The 18,272-nt window shown below is 38.8% G+C and overlaps 1 protein-coding gene across 6 annotated transcripts in view; it reads left to right on the top strand.

Moving 5' to 3' along the window:
- NUP153 (nucleoporin 153) overlaps nucleotides 1-18,272 on the top strand; it is a 102,640-nt gene that overhangs the window by 53,822 nt on the left and 30,546 nt on the right. For all 6 annotated transcript variants that reach the window (XM_063665844.1, XM_063665842.1, XM_054490479.2 and 3 more), the window contains 5 exons: nucleotides 1,875-1,927; nucleotides 2,176-2,302; nucleotides 14,669-14,806; nucleotides 16,071-16,169; nucleotides 17,828-17,915. In XM_063665844.1, the coding sequence (XP_063521914.1) occupies nucleotides 1,875-1,927; nucleotides 2,176-2,302; nucleotides 14,669-14,806; nucleotides 16,071-16,169; nucleotides 17,828-17,915 (505 nt within the window). The remainder of the gene's footprint in view (nucleotides 1-1,874; nucleotides 1,928-2,175; nucleotides 2,303-14,668; nucleotides 14,807-16,070; nucleotides 16,170-17,827; nucleotides 17,916-18,272) is intronic.

Below are 18,272 nucleotides of genomic sequence, written 5' to 3'. Positions count from 1 at the left end.
GTGTGTGGGGGGGGGGGGGGACATGTTTTTATTTCTCTTGGGTTTATACCTAGAAATAGAATTGCTGGATCATAGGTTTGAAGAGACCAGGCCAGTTGTCTTATAAAATGTCCCATAATCTGGGTTTGTCTGGTTTTTTGTGTCATTTAACTTGTGTTTATTTTGTTTACTTAACACCTTATTGTTTATGCCTTTACTTATATTTTATCTCATTTCTAACAACTCAATTTATTGAAAACCTTGAAACTTAGAAAGATTAGTACAGTGATTTGCCATGTACTTCCTTATGTTGATTCACCAGTCATTAACATTTTGTCGTATTTGCTTTATCTCCCTCCATACTTTTAAGTTAACATTAAAATTTTGAAAAATATTTTGAACATAGGGTGATCATGGTCGCTCATGCCTGTAATCCCAGTGCTTTGAGAGGCTTAGGCAGAAGGATCACTTGAGGCCAGGAGTTCAAGACTAGCCCAGGCACCATAGCGAGACCTTGTCTCTAGAAGAAATAAAACAATTAGCCAGATGTGGTGGTGCGTGTCTGTAATCCTAGCAAGGCAGGAGGCTGCGGTAGGAGGATCAGGTGAGAGCCCAGGAGTTCGAGGCTAAAGTGAACTATGATAGCACCACTGCACTCCAGCTTGGGTGAGAGAGTAAGACCCTGACTCAAAATATATATATATGTGTGTGTGTGTGTGTGTGTGTGTGCATGTGCATTTTTTTTTTTTTTAGCATAATACTGGACTTTTACAGATTTGCAAGAAAAATTTCATGAACTTCACATTTTACTACATTTGCTCTATCTTTTTCTCTGTGTTCTTATAAACAAGGAGTTCCCTTATATAATGCATAGCAGTGGTCAAACCCAGAAACTTAACATTGGCACAACACTGTAATCTACAGATTCTATTTACATGTTGTCACTTGGCCCAAAAGAAAAAATTCTAACATCATGTCTTGCATTTAGTTGTCATGTCTCTTCATCTCCTTTAGTCTAGAACAGTTCCTTTTGTTTTTTGTTCTTGTTGTTTTGTGTTTCACAATATTGATAATTTTGAAGTATAGAAGCCAGTTATTTTGTAGAATGTTCTGCAGTTTTATGATTGTCTGATGTTTCCTCATGATTAGATTTCAGTTACGTACTTTTGGCAGTGAAGACCATTGAGGGAGTGTGCTGAGCTGTTCTCACTGTTCAGAAGGCACAGGCTACCAGTTTGTCCCATTCCTGGCAGTGTGGTTATTACATAAAGTGGTGTCTGTGAGGATTCTCTACTATAAAATTACTATTTTACCTTTCGTAATGAATAAGTATCTTGTTGGAAGGAAACTTCCCAATTATATTCTTTTCAGTCACTAGTGTTAACATTATTGATGATTCTTGCCTGTTTCTTTTTGAGTACTTAATTGGTTTTTGATATTATAAGATAATTCAGGCTCATCACATGCATTTCCTGCCCCAGTCTTGTAATCAGTCATTTTTCCAAGAAGCCTTGATTCCTTTCAGTGGAAATATTAATTCTTTAAGTTGTAGGGAGCTATTTCAAATAGAGTATCTTTGTATATTTGGTTGCACAATTAACAGGACAAAAAGAGGGATAAGTAAAAGTAATTTTGTGGTTAGGTTAGTGAGTGTATTGTCTATATACTACCATTTTGTTAAAATGGTTGTTCTCACTGACATTTTTTATATATAATCTCACTGTAACTCTTGGTTACCATTCAGAAGGCAGGGTGTAATTTCAAATTTCAGGATTCATTAAGTAAAAAGCCATCAAATTCCTGATTCTAAATGTTAAAATTAATAGGAAGCAAGGTGGTACTAAGGAAATTACAACAAATAAGCAAATGTAAATATGTGTGTATTTCCCCTGCAGACTGGATATGAAAAAAATATGACACCCGGACAAAATAGAGAACAACGAGAAAGGTACTGTCATTTCTTATACAGCTATATTTCTTTATATTTAACTTGTAAGGTCTGTATTTGATTTACATGTACCTTATGTACCTTTTTGAAGATTAAAATCAAAGAACAGAAACTTTGTATAAAGAAATCTAAGATTTTAGAATCACGTTCGGCTGTATGTTTATTTTTTTACTTGTTAGCAGTTCTAGTTAACAAGTTATGGACCACAATAATATATCAATTGTTTTAATTTTCTTTTTATTTGCCAGTGGCTTTTCATATCCAAATTTCAGTTTGCCTGCAGCCAATGGTTTATCTTCTGGAGTAGGTGGTGGAGGTGGCAAGATGAGACGAGAAAGAACACGCTTTGTGGCTTCTAAACCTCTGGAGGAGGAGGTAGGGTTGTATACTCGTATACTCTTGAGGTTTATTTAAAAAGCATTGGTGTGGTGGTGGTAAGGGGAGACCTGTAGGGGTGGGGTTCAAAGAGACCCAGAGCAAAATTAATCTGCCATTGAATCAGTTCTTTCAAAATGTATGCTGAAAACCTAATCTAGTACCTTAAATTTCATGGGTATCATAGAACAAAACAAAACTACCCATACTTTTTCAAATAAGGGAATTGCAGTTGAAATTATTTGACCCTTGGTATTACAGTATAGTTTTGTCTGTTTGTAAAACATACGTAAATAAGTTCATAAATAGGATTAATACTATATGTATTCTTCTTTTTTTAAGATATAGTCTTGCTCTGTCGCTCAGGCTGGAGTGCAGTGGCGCAATCTCGGCTCTGCAACCTCTGCCTCCTGGGTTCAAGCGATTGCTGTGCCTCAGCCACGCAAGTAGCTGGGACTATAGGCATTTGCCACCACACCTGGCTAATTTTTGTATTTTTAGTAGAGATGGGGTTTCACCATGTTGGCCAGGCTGGGTCGAACTCCTGATGTCAAGTGATCCACCTGCCTCGGCCTCGCAAAGTGCTGGGATTACAGGCGTGAGCCACCGTGCCCTGCCTGTCTTCTTCTTGCTTGCCTGTTTCTCCATTTTTGATGTGGTATTGTGAAAGGTAACTGTAAGTTTTTTAATTTCACTGCTTATATATTTATCCAGTTTGAAGATTTACCATAATCCATTCTGCCATCAGAATACATTTTGGTAGATTTCTAATACACATTAAAGTGAATATGTGCTTTTCTGTCTGCACACGTGCAGTATTTTCTCTAGAGTATTTATCTAGGAATGGAATTGTTAGATTATAGGGGATGATCCACATCTTCTGCTGTATTAGATATTGCCATGTTTTCTCTTCAAGATAGTTTTGCAGTTCAACATTTCCACCATATGACAATAGATAGATCTTGGGGCATCCTTTTGTGTGTTTTTTGGACATTTGAGTTTTCTCTTGATGCATTTTTTTCCTATGGGGTTATTTCCTGTGGGGATATATATATATATATATATATATATAATTTCTTATATGTATATTAAGAAATATGTATGTATATGTGTATATAATTTATTATTAGAAAGAGTTCTCTATGTATTCTGACCATAAATGTTTGGAAAAGATAGGGACAGATTTAAGATTGGTTACATTAACCTTGCTGTCTATATATTGCTCTTTTTTCTAACTACTTTAAGTTGAATGCAAGTCTCATTTTAGCTGTATTACAAATGCATTTCAGCCTAGCTTAGCCATTTGAGTTTTGATACATAGTCCTTGCATTTGTCATTTGTTTCTAATTAAAATTTCACCAGTGACTCCCTCATTGACCCATGAGTTTTAGGAGTATATTTTTAGCTTTTTAAACATGCTTTTTCTATTTATGTTGACAGAAACAAAATCATGTTTTGGTTGAAGTTGTTGGATGTCTTAGATTTCTTCATGCCTATTGGTATTTTGCTCTGCAGGCTTGGAGTGTGATGCCTTGCTTTCTTTTTATCTCTGCTTTTCCTAGTTAGCAGTACTATAGCTCACCAGAATTATGACCTCCTTGGCAATTTTCACTTTCTGCCATAAAAATTGACTTGTAATGAGATTTGGGATTATGTTAGTAGACTTGGCTCTATTGCTGGTCTGGAGGCTCTGTCTTTCCTTTAGTCTCTGTTTCTCACTCTACTAGAGTGTTGTGAAGGGAGGGAATGTATTACTGTATATCATTATCTGGAAAGGAAATATCTTGAATGCCATTGATCATACAAACAGTATATAAATTTTGTAGGCTTTGTAGCAAACCAATTTTCTTTTGTCATTAAAGCTCTATTAATTATATTTAAGAAATGGGTTGACGGCTGGGCATGGTGGCTCATGCCTGTAATCCCAGCACTTTGGGAGGTCAAGGCGGGCGGATCACGAGGTCAAGAGATTGAGACCATCCTGGCCAACATGATGAAACCCCGTCTTTACTAAAAATACAAAAATTAGCTGGGTGTGATAGCGCATGCGTGTAGTCCCAGCTACTCGGGAGGCTGAGGCAGGAGAATCACTTGAACCCCGGAGGTGGAGGTTGCAGTGAGCCAAGATTGCACCACTGTACTCCAGCCTGGCAACAGAGCGAGACTTTGTCTCAAAAACAAAACAAAAACAAAAGAAATGGGCTGTCTTACCTTGTGTAAATAAGGAATTTATTAGGTTGGTACAAAAGTAATTGGGGTTTTGGACCATGAATTTTAAATCATTGTAACTAGGCTCAAACACATCTTTATTGAAACAAAACAGGAACCATTACAATCAACACATTTTTGCCAACGAGAAATAAGTTTGCTTATTCCGATAGCACAAAAATCTGTGCTTTGGGATTCGACAAGCTCTTGGAAAGCATTTTCTGCATCCCGCTGTTGTGGAAGTGTTTTCCCTGCAAAAAGTTTTTGAGATGCTTGAAGAAGTGATAGTTGGCGAGAGGTCAGGTGAATATGGCGGATGAGGCAAAACTTTGTAGCCCAATTCCTTCAACTTTTGAAGCGTTGGTTGTGCAGTGTGCCATCGGGTGTTGTTGTGGAGAAGAAGTAGGCCCTTTCTGTTGACCAATGCCAGCTGCAGACATTGCAGTTTTTGGTGCATCTCATTGATTTGCTGAGCAGACTTCTCAGATGTAGTGGTTTCGCTGGGATTCTGAAAGCTGTAGTGGATTGGACTGGCAGCAGACCACCAGACAGTGACCATGGCCTTTTTTTTGGGTGCAAGTTTGGCTTTGGAAGGTGCTTTGAAGCTTCTTCTTGGTTCAACCACTGAGCTGGTTGTCACCGGTTATCGTATAAAACCCACTTTTTGTCCCATGTCTCAATCTGAGAAATGGTTTGTTGTTGCGTAGAATAGGAGAAGCCGACACTTCAAAACAATTTATTTAATTTTCACTCAGCTCGTGAGACACCCACTTATTGAGCTTTTTCACCTTTCCAATTTTCTTCAAATGGCGAATGACCATAGAATGGCTAACGTTGAGTTCTTTGGCAACTTCTTGTGTAGTTTAAGAGGATCAGCTTTGATGATTGCTCTCAATTGGTCCTTGTCAACTTCCAGTGACTGGTCATTGTCAACTTCCAGTGGCTGGCCATTACGCTTCTCATCTTCAAGGCTCTCGTCTCCCTTGCAGACTTTGTTTTTTGTTGTTATTGTGTGCTTCTTTGGGTGTTTTGTTTTGTTTTGTTTCTGTTTTGAGACAGTCTTGCTCTGTGGCCCAGGCTGGAGTGCAGTAGTATGATCTCAGCTCACTGCAGCCTCTGCCTTTTGGGTTCAAGCTATTTTCGTGCCTCAGCCTCCCGAGTAACTGTGTTTACAGGCATGTGCCACAGGCCCAGCTAATTTTTTGTATTTTTAGCAGAGACAGGGTTTTACCATTTTGACCAGGCTGGTCTTGAACTTCTGACAAGTGATCTGCCTGCCTCAGCCTCCCAAAGTGCTGGGATTATAGGCGTGAGCCATCATGCCCAGCCTCCTTTGCAAAACTTCTTGAACCACCACTGCACTGTATGCTCATTAGCAGTTCTGGGCTAAATGTGTTGTTGATGTTGGCGAGTTGTCTTTGCTGCTTTACAACCCATTTTGAACTCGAATAAGAAAATCGCTTGAACTTGCCTTTTGTCTAACATCATTTCCACAGTCTAAAATAATATAAAATAAACAGAAAGTAGTAAGTCATCAGCTAAAAAACATAAAGCAAGAAATTTGCATTAAAATGATGTATAATGTAACCACATTTAAGAATGTATTCCAATTATCAAGTGGCAAATTGTTACAGTGCAAAACTCCAATTACATTTGCACCAACCTAATATCTGATTCATATAGCATGAGTTTGTTTTTTTGACAAGTTTTTACATTTCCTGGTAAAATCTGTAGCATGTTTTGTGAAGTTTATGTCTGTATGAGGAAAATACAGCTTGGCTTTATTTGCCAGATGATGCATTGTGTAGATATTGCTCATTTCCCTTACTGCCTGATGAGCACAGAAGCCAATACCATGGCACCAGGTTTTGTTTTGGTTTTTTTTTTTTTGAGACAGGGTCTCACTCCATTTGTCGCCCAGGCTGGAGTGCACGATCTTGGCTCACGGCAACCTCCACCTCCTGAGTTCAAGTGATTCTCATGTGTCAGCCTTCCAAGTAGCTGGGATTACAGGCATGCACCACCAAGGCTGGCTATTTTTTTTTTTTATTTTTTTTATTTTAGTAGAGACGGGGTTTTGCCATGTTGTCCAGGCTGGTCTTGAACTCCTGGCCTTAAGTGATCCCCACCGGCCTTGCTTCCCAAAGTGCTGGGATTACAGGTGTGAGTCACTGTGCCCAGCCAGAAAATAATTGTTAGTATACCGGACAAATAAGAGCAAAATATTATTAATATTAATAAACTGTTCAGTACAGCAAAGTCACACCAAACATGTATCTGCAAGACAGCCAAAACTTAGTAAGCTATAGATAATCAACCTGAGCTTCAGCCTAAGATCTCAGAACTTTTATCATTAAAAACTGAAGCTGAAGGTGAAGCCATGCTCCAAAGAATTAAAGAAATCAGTGGCTAACAGGTATTCTTGAACTTACAAGATGGCAGATAAGAAACAGCTTGCTAAAGCCCTCTACACTTGTAAGATAAAAAAACTGACTGAAGTTGGCTGGAACTAATATGACCAACTAGAGTCTGTGCAGACTGAGCTTGCTGACATCACAGTCCAGATTTCCACGTTTCATTCTAACTGCCCCAGAATTTGCACATGTGGCCCATAAAGAGGCATGAAGAGACAACTGTGCACGCCCAAGGACTTTTCAGACCTCCTCTTTCCTTCCCCAGAATCTACCCTCTAAACCTTTCCTAATAAACATACTACCTTAAGGCCAATTTGCGGGGAGACAGATTTGAGCTGGACTCCTGTCTTCCTTGTTGGTTATCTAAGTAAAGCTTTCCTTTCTTCAAAAACCTGGTGCCAGCTAAGTTGGGAGGATCGCTTGAGCCCAGGAATTTGAGATTAGCCTGAGCAACATGGCAAAACCCCATGTGTACAAAAAAATAACAAAAATTAACCAGGCATGGTGGTTAGCGCCTGTGGTCCCAGCTACCAGGGAGGCTGAAGTGGGAGGATCACCCCAGCTGGGGAGATTCTGTCTTTAAAACAAAACAAAACAAAACAAAAAAAAACTCCTCTTCACTCATGTCTGTATCACCTCCTCCCCTCTTTGGGCCCCTTCTCTTCATTCTGGCCAACTGCCAATTTTGCATCACAGGATTCTTCACCTAGTCCTTCCCATCACTGGCTCTATTCCACCCTGAAGTTATAATGTCCACATTTCTGAGGAAAGAGGTACTAATGTGATGTTGGCCCCAAACTTTCTGCCCACCTTGTGGTTTGTTTGTTTGTTTATTTATTTATTTGACAGAGTCTTGCTCTGTCTCCCAGCGTGGAGTGCAGTGGCGCAATCTCGGCTCACTGCAACCTCCACCTCCTGAGTTCAAGCAATTCTCCTGCCTCAGCCTCCTGAGTAGCTGGGATTACAAGCGTACACCACCATGCCCAGCTAAATTTTGTATTGTTAGTAGAGATGGGGTTTCACCATGTTGGCCAGGCTGGTCTCAAACTCCTGACCTCAAGAGATCCACCCACCTTGGCCTCCCAAAGGGCTGGGATTGCAGGGGTGAACCACTGTGCCCAGCCCCACCTTGTGTTTTACATCTATATAGAATAGGTTTGGATACACAATTTTATAGTTATTTTGAATGCAGTGCTGCTTGTTTGTATCAGATGTCAGATATGTTCAGACCACAAATTGTTTCTTCGTTCAGTTATAATTAGTGGGAATTTTCAGTAAAAAATTAAAAGATTGGCTGGTCATGGTGGCTCACACCTGTAATCCCAGCACTTTGGGAAGGCTGAGGCCAGCAGATCACCTGAGGTCAGGAGTTCAAGACCAGCCTGGCCAACATGGTGAAACCCCGTCTCTACTAAAAATACAAAAATTAGCCGGGTGTGATGGCGGGCACGTGTAATCCCAGCTACTCAGGAAGCTGAGGCAGAAGAATCGCTTGAACCTGGGAGGGGAAGGTTGTGGGGAGCTGAGATCACATCACTGCACTCCTGCCTGGTTGACACATTGAGACGTTGCCTAAAAAAAATAAAAAGTAATAATAAGATTAAATTATTTTTGTGGGGGCGGCATTTTCATGGGCCTTTGGAAGAGTCAAATGGAAGAGATTTAGTTTTAATGAAATGTAAACACATTATGCTAACTGATTTCAGATAGTGTTGCTATTTAGCAGGAATGGATGTATTCTGATCCATTAAATTCAGGTTAATAGAACTCTATATGTAAAGTTACCCATTTGGAATGATCTTTTACCTTTCACCTTATCCTAGATTCTAAAATGTGCAAGGATTGTAATCATTAAATATATTGGCCCTTTGCTTTTACTGTCCTACCAATCCATGAGTTTTTTTGTGTGTGTTGTTAAAAAGCTCATTGATAAAAAACATGTAGCAGTATATAAGAAGACTTGAGTTTGGAGAGACTTAATTGCTTGCTCTTGTCTTGTACAATCCTGCCACTTACTAGCTGGGTGACCTTGGTCAAATTAACCTCTTGTGTACCTCCTCAGTTTTTTTATCTGTAAAATGGAAATAAGAATAAACATTGTGTTCATGTCTGTAAGATTTCTGCCACTTAGTAGCTGTATGGTATTATGCCATATATCTCCCTGCCTTAGTTTCTTCATATGTAACAATAGTGTCTACCTCATATGAGATAACCCATGTAAGGATATTACAAAGGTATTAGATAGTGAATTGTGAAATGTGTGTTCTACTTGAGATGTCTCTAAGCATCAAGTTAGCAGAATTCTTGGCTTTTTTTTCCTCTTAGATTAGTGGGACCCACATGCTCTACTAAGTCAAAATTTGGGGGAGTAGAAATCAAATGATAGAATTGGTTCAAGATCGGCTGGGTGCGGTGGTTCACGCCTGTAATCCCAGCACTTTTGGAGGCTGAGGTGGGCGGATCACGAGGTCAGGAATTCGAGACCAGCCTGGCCAACATGGTGAAACCCTGTCTGTACTAAAAATACAAAAATTAGCCGGGCGTAGTGGCAGGCGCCTGTCGTCCCAGATACTTGGGAGGCTGAGGCAGGAGAATTGGTTGAAACCAGAAGGTGGAGGTTGCAGTGAGCCAAGATCGCACCACTGCACTCCGGCCTGGGCAACAAGATCGAAACTCCGTCTCAAAAAAAAAAAAAAACCAAATTGTTTCAAGGTCAGTAATATAAGGAACCACTGTGGACAAGTGTGTGCCTTAAGGAATTGGCATGAGAGAGTAGATTATATAGTTGATGTTTTTAGGGTTCTATGCTGGAGGTTGGACAGAGAAGAGAAGCTTCCCTACAAAAATAGCCAGATGCATCTTTTGTTTGCTCCTCCTCCCTCAGTTGATTATGACAAATTTCAAACATGAAATGTTCAAAGAACTGTGCAGTGGATACACACAGTAGCAGTTAGATTCCAACATCCAACATTTTGTGTTACATTTGCTTTATCAAAAAAGAAAAATTTACCTGTCCATCTTTTTTTTTTTTTTTTTTTTTGGTGCATTTTAAAGATAGTTGAAGACATTAGTACACTTTGCCCCCAAATACGTCAGCATACATAGAATGAAGTAGAGTTAAATATTTGTTGTTCTTTTTATAACATAGCAAAATTGACATATAGTGAAATGTTAAATTCTTAGGTGTGCCATTTAATAAATTTGACAAATGCTTACATCTGTGTTATGCAAGCCCCTATCAAGAGATTGAATATTTCTATCATCCTAGAAATTTCAGTTGTCCTCCTTCTCAGTCAGTTGCCGTCACCTCCTACCCCAGAGGCAATCACTGTTCTCATTTTTTCCACCATGTATTGGTTTCACTTGTTCTGCAACGTCATATAGTTACTCACTACGTATCCTTTTGTCCCTGGCTATTGTGAGTAAAGCTACTGGGAACATTCTTGTTCAGGTCTTTTTTGTAAATAAATTTATTTCTCTGGGGTAAATACCTGGAAGAAGAGGTGCTAAGTTGTATGTTTAACTTTCTAAGGAGCCGTCATACTGTTTTCTAAAGTGTGCCATTTTATATCCCTCTCAGCAGTGTATGAACATTTTATTTAGTTTGTATCCTTACCAATAGTTGATAGTCATCTTTTAAATTTTAGTCATTCTGGTTTGTGTGTGGTGGTATCTCATTGTAATTTTAATTTGCATTTCCTTGATGACTAATAATATTGTGTTCTTTTTTATGTGCTCATTGGCCATTTGTGTATCTTTTTTTGTGAGGTGTCTGTTCAGTTCTTTTTTTGAGATGGAGTCTCGCTCTGTTGCCCAGGCTGGAGTGCAGTGGCACGATCTTGGCTCACTGCAGCCTCCGCCTCCCAGGTTCAAGCAACTCTCCCGTGTCAGCCTCCCAAGTAGCTGGGATTACAGGCGGACACTGCCATGCCCGGCTAATTTTTTATATTTCATTAGAGACAGGGTTTCACCATGTTGCCCAGGCTAGTCTCAAACTCCTGAGCTCAGGCAGTCCACCCGCCTTGGCCTACCAAAGTGCTAGGCTGGAGTGCAATGGCGTGGTTTCAGCTCACTGCAGCCTCCGCCTCATGGGTTCAAGTGATTCTCCTACCTGTCTCCCTAGTAGCTGGGATTACAGGTGTGCGCCACCACGCCCAGCTAATTTTTTTTTTGTATTTTTAGTAGAGATGGGTTTCACCATGTTGGTCAGGCTGGTCTCGAACTCCTGACCTTAGGTGATCCACCTACCTTGGCTCCCCAAAGTGCTGGGATTACAGGCCATGAGCCACCATGCCCAGCCAGTTGTCTTCTTACTGAGTTTTGGGAGGTCTTTATATAAATTCTGGACCTAGGTACTTTGTCAGATACATTTCTTAACAAATATTTTTTTCCCAGTCTTGCTTGCCTATTCATTTTCTTAATGATATCTTTTGATTGGCAGATGTTCTAAATTTTATGAAGACTGGATTTTTTTTTCTAATGTTTTTATTCTTTGTGTCCTAAGAAAATTTTGCCTATCCCCAGGCTACAAAGATAGTTTCCTGTGCTTGCTTCTAGAAGTGTTGTAATTTTGCTTTATAGTTTTTCTGATTTCTTTTGATTTTTGTATTTGACCCATGGATTATTTAGAAATGTATTGAATTTCCAAATATTTGGGAGGGAGGGTATTGATTTCTAATTTAATTTCATTGTGATTAGAAAAAGATTGAGATTATGACTTCAGTGTTTTGAAATGTATTGAGACTTGTTTATAGTTCAGTGTATGGTCTGCTTGATAATTCTTAAAGAAAATATATTCTGTAGTTGTTGGGTATAGTGATCTATAGAAGTAAGCTGATAGTATTAGATCTTTGTTCTTATTCATTTTTCATGGGGAGGGAGGGTATGGTTAGCCTGTTAAATTATTGAGAGATGGGGGTTAAAATTGCCAACTTTTATTTGGTGAATTTGTCTTACCCCCTTGGTTATTTATTTATTTATTTATTTATTTTTGAGATGAGATGTCACTCTGTTACCCAGGCTGGAGTGCAGTGGCATGGCCACCTGAGCCTCTCAAGTAGCTGGGACCACAGGCATGTGCCATCATACCTCGCCAATTTTTAAAATTATTTGTAGAGACAAGGTTTCACCATATTGCCCAGGCTGATCTCAAGCTCCTGCGCTCAAGCGATCATCCCATCTTGGCCTCTCAAAGTGCTGAGATTACAGGCATGCGCTACCATGCCTAACCTCAATTTTTGTTTCATATATTTTGAGGCCCTCATGAGAGCATACACTTTACATTTATTCTGTGGCTCCATAGTGATTTGTCCTTTTAATATTATTAAGTGTCCTTTTAAAAAAAAAACTTTTGGAAATATTTTTTGTCTTGAAATCTACTTTGGTATTAATACAGCCACTCTTACTGGAATAAGCCTTCTTATGCTTAGTAGTTTCGGGGCATATCTTTTTCCATTCATATACTTTGAGCCTGTCCATATTTATATTTAAAGTAGGCCTCAGGTAAACAGCATATAACTGAGTTTTGCCTTTCTGTCCATTTTCTGTCTTTTAATTGGAACACCAAATCCATTTATAGTTAATATAATTTTTGATATGGTTGGAATGAAGGCTATCATTCATCCACTGTTTTCTGTTGTTCCTTTTGAAAGCTGCCATTTGGGGGTTAAGGGGATATTTATTATTTAATTATTTAATATTTATTATTAGAATTCTGTTTTTATTGGTTTTGTTTTTGTTTTTTGAGATGGGTTCTTGCTGTCACCCAGGATGGAGTGCAGTGGCACAGTCATGGCCCACTACAGCCTCGAACTCCTGGACTCAGGCCATTCTCCCACCTCAGCCTCCCAGGTACTGGGACTACAGGCATGCCACTGCACCTGGCTAGTTTTTTGTTTGTTTGGTTTTTATAGAGACGGGGTCTCGCTGTGTTGCCCAGACTGGTCTTGAACTCTAGGCCTCAAGCTGTCCTGCCTCGGCCTCCCAGAGTGCTAGGGTTACAAGTCATTTTAATTAATTTGTTAGATTTTTAACTCTCCCTGTTTTGCATTATTTAGTGGTTCCCTTGGGATTTCTGTGTCTTCCATAATGTTTTTCAGATTGCTTTATGTTACTTTCATACCACATCCTGTAAAAATTAACAAGATTGCAGCTGTGTAGTTAGATTTACTACCTGTCTTCCCTGGCATTTATGCTGTACTTACTTGTATTACATCTGGAGAAGCTGTAAATTCAATGTGTACTTTTTGCTTTATATAGTTAAATATATTTTAAGGAAATTAAGAGAAAAATTTTTGTTTGCTTACATATTCCTCATGTCTTTCTGAAATCTGAATTTCCATTTGGTAACATTTCCTTTCAGCCTGAAGAACTTGTAGAGCAGGTTTTATAGAAGTAGATTCTTAGTTTTATCTGGAAGTGTCTTTATTTTGCTTTGGGCTTTTGGATCAGTTTTATTGAGGTGTGATTTATTTACAATAAACTGCATCCATTTGAAGTATTCAGATTATTTTAGCTGGCAACGGACTTCTCTGAACTCATTCTGCCTCCCCTGTGGTAGGCAGCAGCTGAAAGTTTTTAGTTTTATTTGGCAGCTTGGAGCCTGCCTCACAGCTGTGTAGTTTACGGGTCCACTAGAGATTTGGGTGGCTTATATGTAGACTTTGAGGTTCCTTTTCTGTGGCTCTTCATTTCTGCATCTCACCTCCTTTTCTGGCTGATTGTTCAGTTGACAGGTTTGCTGTTTTCTCTCAGAACTTCAGGTATTCAGTGGCAGCAACTCATGAAGAGAACAGGAAGGTCACTCAGTGCCCTTCCCATCTTCCAAGTGTCCTCTCCCTTCCAGTTTCTTCTTGCTTTTGGTTGCTCTCGTGCCTTCAGATGATTGTTTCTTTATAATTTTTTCCAGAGTTTATAATTATATATCTAAACATTTATCAGGTAGAAGCTACTCTGCCTTTAGCAGAAGTGGAACTCGTTTTGTTTGTTCTTAATCTGGGGATCATTGGAGACTTAGGGTGCTCTTTGTTCAGTTGGGTTAAAAATCAAAGTGGCTCTCCAGACTCCTCAGTACTGACGGTTACTAAATGCTTGTTTCACTTGCCAAGACCATATAGTGCTCCCCCTCACCCCCTTATCTGCAAGGGATATGTTCCAAGAATCCCAGGGCATACCTGAAACTGCAGATAGTATTGAACCCTGTATATACTGTGTTTTTTCTTATACATACATATCTATGATGAAGTTTAATTTATAAGTAGGCACAGTCAGAGATGAACAACAACAATAAAATGGAACAATTATAACACTATAATGTAATAAAGGTTATATGAATGTAGTCTCTTTTTCTCTCAATATCTTATTGTATATAATATCTTTGGATCATGGTTGACTATGGGTCAGGGAAACTGGAAATTGAAACCATGGATAAGGTAGGCTACGATATATAACTTTATGTTTCATATTAGTACAACAACTGTAGTATATTGTAAGAATTACTATTTTTTTCCCACAGTTTTGCCAATTAGGAAATTGGTACAGAAGGCAGTTAGGTTCCCAAAGTCAAATGGCTGGTTGGTGGCACAGCTGGGATTAAAAATCTTGTTTAGTTTTTCTGATTGAAGAACCCACAGTGTTAACACTATATGGTACCATCTTCTTCCTGTATACTTTCATGCTGAAAATAAGTAGAGATAAAAGAATGATGTAAAAGATGAAATATATCATACAACATGTTATGTTTTAGGAAATGGAAGTTCCAGTATTACCGAAAATCTCTCTACCGATCACCAGTTCTTCACTGCCTACCTTTAATTTTAGTTCCCCTGAGATCACAGCTTCCTCTCCATCACCCATCAATTCGTCTCAATCATTAACAAACAAGGTACAAAACCATTATATAAATAACAGGTGACATTTGTTCTTTCTTAATTCTTTATTTAAAAAAAACCTATACTATAAACAGTGTTTAATTTTCATTATGGAAATTAATAACATAGTAAACAGAGAAATGGAAATGCTGTTTTGCTTTTTTAAAAAAATGTACAAATATCTTGGATACATCATAATGGAGTGTTCCTCAACTCTTATGCAATACCATAGAGAAGGAGATTCTTGTAAATTTGTTTCCAAATAATGTTTCCAGTAAGATACTTTTTGGGTAGGAGTGCACTCAGTGTTTCATTGTTTTTACCTCTCAGCTAGGCTTAACATCTTTTAATGTGCTCCTGAATTTTTTTTTTTTGAAATGGTGTCTCGCTGTATTGCCGAGGCTAGAGAGCAGTGGTGCAATCACAGCTCATTGCAGCTTCCATCTCCTGGGCTCAAGTGATCCTCCCACCTCAGCCTTCTGAGTAGCTGGGACTACAGGTGTACACCACCACACCCAGCTAATTAAAAAAAAATGTTTTAAGAATATTTATTTATTTTTTCAGCTTGAGTCTCGCCCTGTCACCCAGGCTGGAGTGCAGTGGCACGATCTTGGCTCACTGCAGCCTCCACCTCCTGGGTTCAAGCGATTATCCTGCCTCAGCCTCCTGAGTAGCTGGGATTACAGGTGCCTACCACCATGACTGGCTAATTTTTGTGTTTTTAGTAGAGACAGGGTTTCACCATGTTGATTAGGCTGATCTTGAACTCCTGACTTCAGGTGATCTGCCTGCCTTGGCCTCCCAAAGTGCTAGGATTACAAGCGTGAGCCACCACTCCTGGCCAAAAAATATTTTTATAGGTGAGGTCTTGCTGTGTTACCCAGGCTGGTCTTGAAATCTTGGGTTCAAGCAGTTCCCTCTGTCATGGCTTCCCAAAGTGCTGGGATCACAGGTGTGAGGCACTGTGCCTGGCCTGCTCCTGAAATTTTAATGCTTGCTTTCTTGCTTTCACTTCTTCTGAACATATTCTTATAGATGTTACTTTACTTTTTTATACAAATATCCACCTCTAAGATTGTGTGTACTCCTTAAAGGAAGCCAGATTTTATAACACTTACAGTTCTGTGTTTTTCAGAACTTAAAGTGAGATTTTTAAATTTAAAAGGAAAAAAATACTTAGTGTCTTTGGAATAATCAGTTTGCTTAATGTCTTTTATTGTCACTTTATTTTTCTAAAAAGCTCTTTTTGTATCATTTCTTAATAATTTGGAAAACCAGGTACAAATGACCTCTCCAAGCAGCACTGGCAGTCCCATGTTTAAATTTTCATCTCCAATCGTAAAATCTACTGAGGCAGATGTACTACCTCCATCATCTGTAAGTAACAAGCAAGGAATGGTATATATTTACTGATTTCAAAGCCATGTTATGTTTTTATCAAATCTAAGATGCCATTGGTGGTGAGAAACACTGTTATTTTTCTTCCAACTTAAAAAATACTCTGTGTAAAAAACTTTTGAACAATCGTATATTCTTCACTACATAATGTACATATGTATGCATATTCATTTTCTTCTGTACCATTTGAAAGTTAAAATGCAAACATCTGGATTTCCTTAATTCTTCTCCATGTGTCCCTTAAGAAAAAGGACATTCCTTTGCATCCCCACAATACAGCTATCATACCCAAGAAATTTGACATGATATAATAACGACATGGTCCATATTTAGATTTCCCCATTATCCCCAGACTGTCCTTTAATTGCTGTTTTATTTCTGTCCTAGAGCCAATTAAAGACTAGGACCTAATCAACTACATGATACTGCATTTAGTTAAAACGTGTGTCTTGATTTACCTTTAATCTAGAAAAGTTCTGGGCATTTTTTTCTTTCATGATTGAAAAGTGAATATTTGGAGTAAGAATAACACGTAGTTTAATATTCAAATTGCCCCAGATTTGGCATGTTTATATTATTTTAATATGTCATTTTCTAGTTTTGACTGTGTCCTTGTCTTCTGACACAAGTAGATGTTACAGATCAAATGTAGTTTCCTTGCCATATGCGGAAATCCATCAGCTGTCCCAGAAGTGTCATACTTTTTATTAGAAAATGGCATTTGAGGCCGGGCAGGTGGCTCATGCCTGTAATCCCAGCACTTTGGGAGGCCGAGGCAGGTGGATCACTTGAGGTCAAGAGTTCGAGACCAGCCTGACCAACATAGTGGAACCTCGTCTCTACTAAAAAAAAAAAAAAAAAAAAAAGAAAATACAGAATTAGCCAGGCATGGTGGTGCACGCCTATAATCCCAACTACTCAGGAGGCTGAGACAGGAGAATTGTTTGAACCTGGGAGGTAGAGGTTGCAGTAAGCCGAGATTGTGCCATTGCACTCCAGCTCGGGCAACAAGAGTGAAACTCCACCTCAAAACAAAAAAAAAAAAAAAAAAGAAAGAAAATGGCATTCAGAAATTGGAACTGGGCATTAGGAACACACCATCATTATTTTATATACTGTTTTGAAAGAAAAAGTGCCTGAGAAATTTAAAATGCTGCCTGTTAAACTGTGACATTGCCATTCAATATAAGAATCTCACTTTTAGAGATAGTGAAATATTATAAACTGTATCTTAAAATAGGTGAAAGTATGTTTTTGACTTGGGATAAAAATAACCTCTATATTTGGGCCAGGCGTGGTTGCTCACGCCTGTAATCCCAGCACTTTGGGAGGCCGAGGCGGGTGGATCACAAGGTCAGTAGATCAAGACCATCCTGGCTAACACGGTGAAACCCCATCTCTACTAAAAATACAAAAAATTAGCCAAGTGTGGTGGCGAGCTCCTGTAGTCCCAGCTGCTTGGGAGGCTGAGGCAGGAGAATGGCGTGAACCCGGGAGGCAGAGGTTGCAGTGAGCCAGGATTGCGCCACTGCACTCCAGCCTGGGCGACAGAGTAAGACTCCGTCTCGGGGGAAAGAAAAGCTCTATATTTGATACTTATTGAAAACTAAGTATAAGGATATTCTTTCTCTTTACAGATTGGATTTACATTTAGTGTGCCTGTTGCAAAAACAGCAGAACTTCCTGGTTCTAGTAGTACTTTAGAACCAATTATAAGTAGTTCAGGTAAGTGAAAATTTCTTACATTTTAACATAAAAAAAATTGCATACAGTACATTAGTATTTCAGGTTCCTTCACCTTTGGTAATTCTTATAAATGCCTTCATTTGGATGAAATTAGCTCTGAAAAGCAAGCAGGCGCTATTATTTAACCTTTTTGACGGTGCTTTTTATTTATTATCTTTAGAGATACTTAGCTCCTTAAACGTAAGTGTCAGTTTGGTTTTGAGAGAGATAGGCATGGTAGCAGATTTATCCACTATCTTTGTTTAGTCAAAACAAGGTGACAAGTTAGTTATAAAGCAAGTCTCGTTATAAGAAATTTATAGGTTGTCTACATTATAGTTGTAGTAGATTTTATTT

This window comes from Pongo pygmaeus, chromosome 5 (assembly GCF_028885625.2).
Source record: "Pongo pygmaeus isolate AG05252 chromosome 5, NHGRI_mPonPyg2-v2.0_pri, whole genome shotgun sequence".
NCBI lineage: Eukaryota > Metazoa > Chordata > Mammalia > Primates > Hominidae > Pongo > Pongo pygmaeus.
This window is presented reverse-complemented; position numbering and strand designations above follow the sequence as displayed.